Genomic DNA, 6567 nt, shown 5'->3' on the forward strand with positions numbered 1-6567 from the left:
AGAGGTGGAGCCAACTGATTGATGATTAATTACATGCTATCAATAACGAAAGGTTGGAAGGGACCTTGGAGGTTTTCTAGTCCAACTCTCTATTGTACAATACTATATTTATTGTACAGTATAGGTCATAGGGACGCGGTGGCTCAGTGGGTTAGGACGCTGAACTTGTCGATTGGAAGGTCGGCAGTTTGGCGGGTCGAATCCCGAGTGCCGCGTAACAGAGTGAGCGCCTGTTACTCGTCCCAGCTTCTGCCCACCTAGCAGTTCGAAAGCACGTAAAAATGCAAGTAGAAAAATAGGGACCACTACGGTGGGAAGGTAACAGCGTTCCGTGCGCCTTTGGCGTCTAGTCATGCCGGCCACATGACCACGGAGACGTCCTCGGACAAGCGCTGGCTCTTTGGCTTTGAAACGGAGATGAGCACCGGCCCCTAGAGTCGGAAACGACTAGCACGCATGTGCGGGGGAACCTTTACCTTTACCTTTACCTTATAGGTCATTCTGATTTTTTTTAAAAACTTGATCAAGTTGTGGTTGATTCTTAAGAACCACATAGTTTTTCTCCATGATGAGATGGAATCTAAACCTGTTGTTTTATTAATTAATATTGGGTTTCCCCAAAAGTAAGACCCAGGCAAAAAGTAAGCCCTAGCTTGATTTTGGGGGGTAGGCCTAAATTAAGCCCTATTCCAAAAATAAGCCCTAGTTTCGGGGCGAGGGGCACACCTAAAAATCAAGTTAGAGGGGGATGGGAGTGAAGCTGTCCCATATACCCCACACCCGCTTACCTTACTGGTAGGACTGCTGCAACCAGGCCTCCCACGCCCCAACACTTGTCAAGCTGTATGGCTTGTCATGCCAGTGCCACCATTCCCGGCAGGAAGTTGCACAGCACTTCAGGCCATTTCTGCTGCTTGCTGCAAGAAGCCACATGGCGCTTTGGGCCATTTCCTCTGCTCGCAGCAGGATGCTGCATGGTGCTTTGCACCATTTCTGCTACTCCCAGCAGGATGCTGCATAGTGCTTTGCGCCGTTTCTGCTGTTCACAGCAAGTGCAGCATGTCGCTTTGCACCGTTTCCGCTCCTCCAGGCAAGACGCCGCATGGTGCTTTGTGCCATTTCTGCTGTTCACAGCAAGAAGCCGCATGGCACTTTGGGCCGTTTCTGCTGCTTCTGGCAGGATGCTGCATAGCTCTTTGGGCCGTTTGTGCTGGCAGAAACGGCCCAAAGAGCCATGCAGCATCCTGCCGCGAGCAGCAGAAATTGCCTAAAGCGCCATGCAGCTTCTTGCCACGAGCAGCAGAAATGGCCTGAAACGCCATGCAGCTTCTTGCTGCGAGCAGCAGAAATGGCGCAAAGCACCATGCAGCCTCCTGCCACGAGTAGCAGCAACAGCACATTGTGCCACATGGCATCCAGCCGCAAGTGGCGGCAAGCATCTGCAAAAGAAGGCAGAGGCGTGACAGGTGTTGGGCTATGGGAGGCGGCCTGGCTGTGATGATCCTAAGGTAAAATGTTCTCTGAAATTAAGACCTAGTGTCTCTTTTGGAGGCAAAAAAAAAATAAGACTGGGTCTTATTTTTGGAGAAACACAGTATTGTCTTTAAGACTCCATTTCTAGGAGGAGTGTTTTTAAATCCCATCAAGGGATGTTGGAACACTCAGGCAAAATGGAATTTCCAATTTTGTCCCAATTCAGGATATAATTTCATGAGAAAGATTTAAAACCCACTTCAATTCAAAATGTTTCGAATTTTAAAACTTTTCAGATTCTTGGTAAACAATCAGATAAATTATTTTCCAGAAAAGAGCTACATTTTCATAAAAATGAGTGCGATAGAAGGTGCAGTGGGCGAGCTTTTTACCTTCCTAAGATACTCAGGATCATTTTGGGGTTACATGAGCAAATTTATAGGGAAAGCCAGGGCTGCAATCACCTATTTCACTTTCCCCTTGAGGATATTTATGGAATTTAGGTGAGCTCCTTGGTGCTCTCTGAACCTGGTTGTTTTCTTGCAGATGTTTCTTTACCCAGCTAGGTAATATCAGTGCTAGGATAGAAAATAGCCCAAGAAAGTGGGTTAAAACCTATGTGGCTAATGATCATGGAAGCATACCTCAGTTTAAACAACAGAATAACATAATTGGAAGGGATTTTGGAGGTCTTCTAGTCCAACCCGCTGCTCAGGCAGGAAACTCTATACCATTTTAGACAAATGTCCAGTCTCTTCTTTAAAACTTCCAATGTTGGAGCATCTACAACTTCTGGAGGCAAGTTGTTCCACTGATTAACAATAACACCACACCACAGAAAACCTCAAGGCAAAAATCTAGCACTGATGATGTTACCTCGTTGGGCAATGAAGGGTCTACCAGAAAACAACTAAGCTCAGACAGCTCCATACACCTCATCTAAATTCCATAGATATCCTCAAGGGGGAAGTGATATAGTTCGACCCATAGTTCAACCTTGAGGTACAAATATTCTCTTCTATTTGATTTAGGTCACTAAAGACAATTTTGGTACTTGGTTTTATAACTTTTCATTTTGTTTGAAGTGGAACGGCATGAAAAAGTCACACTGATATCCTAGTTACACCCAAATTATTCTTATTTAAAATCATAACATTCAAGTTACCCAATTAATATTTCAAGGTCCTATAAAAATCATGTTCTTTTGCTGAATATGGATTTTCTTAATGCCAATGTGTGCATTTCATTGGGCTAATATGCTGGATATAATTTGCACTGTGGTCTAACAGCATCTTCTACAATATCAAAGAAAGTAGAAAATAAATATAATTTATAATGTGAAACAGTGAAATTATGCAAAACCTATCATTCCAGAAATTGAGTGCTCCCCAGGATATTTTGTTCTTCTAAATCGAACTTCCTCAGCCATTCTGGAAGTTTTGGGAAGCAAATCTTGAATCATTCACAGTGTGTCCCAGTTGAAACAGATATATGGAGAGAACAGCACACAACATTCCATTCCTGAAACTGTAGAATTTATTTGCTTATTTATTTATTTGTATTCAGCCTTTATTATTTTTACAAACAAATCAGGGTAGCAACATGTTCAATTTCCCTAAAGACTAGTCAACAGAATTACTCTAAAAGCCCTAACACATTTTAATTTTGAAATCTCTTATGCTCTGGAACAAAGCAGAAAGCAACAAAATTAAGTGGACGGTGTAGTGCCATGATGATTCAAATGACCCAAATTAGTCTGAAATATATAATGTAAGTGGTCCGTGTTTAGTGACTGCCTTGTGTAATGACCATTCTTACTTATGTCAGTGACAAAAAAGTAACTTGATAGTCAGTCATCACATTTATGTCCTTCGACGGTCTGAAAAGCAAAGAAAAACTTAAATAAGATCATATGCACAGTCAAGCCTTTTTCTTAATGTCTGAATAGTAGTCACTAAATGCGGACTACCTGAATACCAAATTTAACCTATATGAGAATTCATCTGCCATAAGATGCTTTGGCCAGAAGACTGCTTCATTGCACAGCCATTTATAAAGTGCCTTGGAATTAATTGAACTGATTCTGTGAAATCACTGATTCTGATTGCCTAAATTCCTGCATTCCTGTATTATCTTAAGAACTGCAGGCTCATCGATGACCTGCAGATCTTAAGATATAACACAATAAAATTGCAGGACATTCTATATGACAGTTCACAATTAAAGCCCATTAATTCTTTCTTTTATTTTCTAGAAATTCCATTGATGGATGAAGACCCTTAATCTGCACAAATATTTCTCATATCTTGTTGGGGCAGGGGAATAAATCATTTACATATGTATACATACATATCTATATATCTATATGAATACATAAAGACTGATTACAGATGGAGGCAAGGATATTTTCTGTTTTTATAAATCTTCCTCATTATAATGTCATCAGATTTTGTGTGCATATCTTAAATCAACTTTGGGGTTGAAAGCATCAGCTATTCAACAGCAGCTTTACAAAATGAATCCTGAGGATTTGATGAGACTAAACATTACAGGAGAATTACACATTCGTGGAATAGTGACAAATGTATCTGCATCGCAGGAAGCTTTAACAGATGTTTAAAAGCACCAATGAAGAGTAGACAAAGGTACAAGTACAAGTTATAATAGAGGTATTTCAGATAATGTAAATTCTGTTTTATCAAAGCTGCTTCATATTTATGATGGACTATAATTTACAAATTTAATTTATTGAGGAGAAAATAAATGATTGAAATTAAAATCAAAGAGGGTCACTTCTAAATTTCTTCACAAAATTCAAGGTGGAAACTGACTGCAAGCAAATAAAACACTTGGGCTCAAGGAAAAGCTTAATTATTGGGGGAAAAACTCATTGAAAGGAAGATTATAATGAAATTAAGTACTTTACATGATACTGTAAAGCAGGGGTCCCCAACCCCTGGTTCGTGGCCCGGTACCGGACCATAGCATGCCAGCAACCAGTCTGCACAAACAAGCAAAGCCTCGTCCGTGGGATGCAGGCAGCACACACACAAAACCACACCCCCACTGGTCTGCAGAAAAACCTCTCTCCTGGTGCCCAAAAGGTTGGGGACCTCTGCTGTAAAGAACACAATATGTCACAGGCAAATGATAAGATACTATTACTTCCTAATTATTGCATTAGGGGACATGGGGATAGGAGGCATTAAATACTTCATTGAACATGGGAACATATAAAAATACAAAATATTTTTATTCAACAAAGCAAACGGGGAATCTTTATCCTCAGATATGTAGTAAGAGACCTGGATTAAGTAGCATCTAAGAGTTATAGAATGGTTATTCTCATGAAAGACGGGGAAAACTAAGTTGAGTATGGACTGGTTTAGCGCTTTATGACTGAATATTGTAGAAGAAAATTCTGTTAGTTGGATGACACTAATCAGGAAGTGATTGCATATACAGGTAACTTTTGTATATAGAAATTTTCATTATATATTTTTCTACTGTATAGTCATTTGGATTGTGTAAAGGTACCAGCATTACTATGGGATAAAGATATGACTAAATTTTTAAAAGAGTGAGTTATCAATAGCTTAAAGTAACTTCATTTCATTTCATTTCAAGATGTGGTTAAAATAAAATGCTTAAGAAGAATACAGACTTGAAAAGATTGCTATTTTTTTATAAGGTTGCCTATAGACATTATATCTTTCAGCCTTACATTACTGCTGAACAGAGAATCAGAACAAAGAGAAGCTTCTATTGCGCGAAAACAGCTAAAGTATTCCTGGCAGCTGAGATTTAAGCCACATTTAGGATGTGATAGGACAAGAACATTAAGCACACATTTGGGGGTTAAACAGCAGCTTTAAATATCCTGGGATCTTCAGAAGGTTGATTGATTTTTGTGCCATCATCCCATCAAAAACATATTCTTCCACTACCTACCTGCTTTTGGACAGAAGAATAATGTCTCCTCTGCCAAGTCAAATGGTTGCTTCAGCCACTGAACGTGGGCTGATTCCAAATCTAGACATTTAGACAGAAGCTCAAATATTATTTTCAGGGTAAATTTACTGTTTAATTCAATAAATGTCAAATTGATAGAAAAGAGATTTTTGAAGCCACAACAATTATGTCGATTTTGTTTTTACCTCTTCTATTTCTTCTGTAACAAACTACAAGATTTTTTGGTGGGGGGGTGGGGGAAGAGAGCTTGCATCTCTTGATAATATTTTTTCTTTCATTTTATAACAATGTTACAAAATATATTAATCTAACAATAACCATGGCAAGAAGGGTATACAATAAACATTTTATAATGCTAACAGTCTCAATTCTTCAAGCTATTAGTATTGGGAAATTTTTCTCTAATATTTGCAATTCTTCAAGCAATAAACCAAACTATATAGAAAATTATTTTAGACAAAACAGAAGTACATTCTTAATGCCTTTTAAATTTGCTTTCAAATAACCATTCCTGCTACCCAAAAAATTCATAATTTTTTAATATCTTACAGCTAAGTTTTCTGGCAGTGGTGGGATTCAAATATGTGAGCAACCAGTTCTCTGTGTGGATGCCACTTCCAGAAGTCCATTCTGCGCCCGGGAAACAAAAAATTTGCTACTGGTTCTGCCAAAGTGGTGCGAACCAGCTGAATCCCACCACTGATTTCTGGGTATAAAACACTCAGTAGATAACATTTTTTTCCTGAAGGGTCCACAGTGTAAATAGCAAACGACACTGCAGGCCATGACGTGTAGATGACAATGACACAATTAAAATTTCAGATTAATGGCTCATGTAAATAAGATTGAAGTAGAGTAAAAACCCAGTTATTAGCTCAAAACTCTGGCTACTCTCAGTACCCTAAACAGGGCATGAACAACTCGCAGCCTATCAGCCACATGTGACCCTGGCAGCTAGTAATGTTGCCCCACAACATATAAAAAAAATTAAAAAGGAAAATTGTTATTTATATACATTAAATGTATGTTTTAAACGTGGCTCAAGACAATTCCTCTTCACTCAGTGTGATTCAGCCAAGCCAGAACATTGGACAACCATGTCCAAACACTATGGTTGCTTAT

At 39.1% G+C, this 6567-nt stretch overlaps 1 protein-coding gene across 2 annotated transcripts in view; it reads left to right on the forward strand.

Annotated features, from left to right (window-relative positions):
• SUSD4 (sushi domain containing 4) overlaps positions 1 to 5071 on the forward strand; it is a 69017-nt gene extending 63946 nt beyond the window's left edge. For both annotated transcript variants that reach the window (XM_083355969.1, XM_083355970.1), the window contains exon 7: positions 3728 to 5071. In XM_083355969.1, coding sequence (XP_083212095.1) covers positions 3728 to 3756 — 29 coding nt within the window. In that variant the 3' untranslated portion in view covers positions 3757 to 5071. The remainder of the gene's footprint in view (positions 1 to 3727) is intronic.
• Positions 5072 to 6567: the final 1496 nt, after the last annotated feature.

This window comes from Vipera ursinii, assembly GCF_947247035.1.
Source record: "Vipera ursinii genome assembly, chromosome: 1".
Lineage (NCBI taxonomy): Eukaryota > Metazoa > Chordata > Lepidosauria > Squamata > Viperidae > Vipera > Vipera ursinii.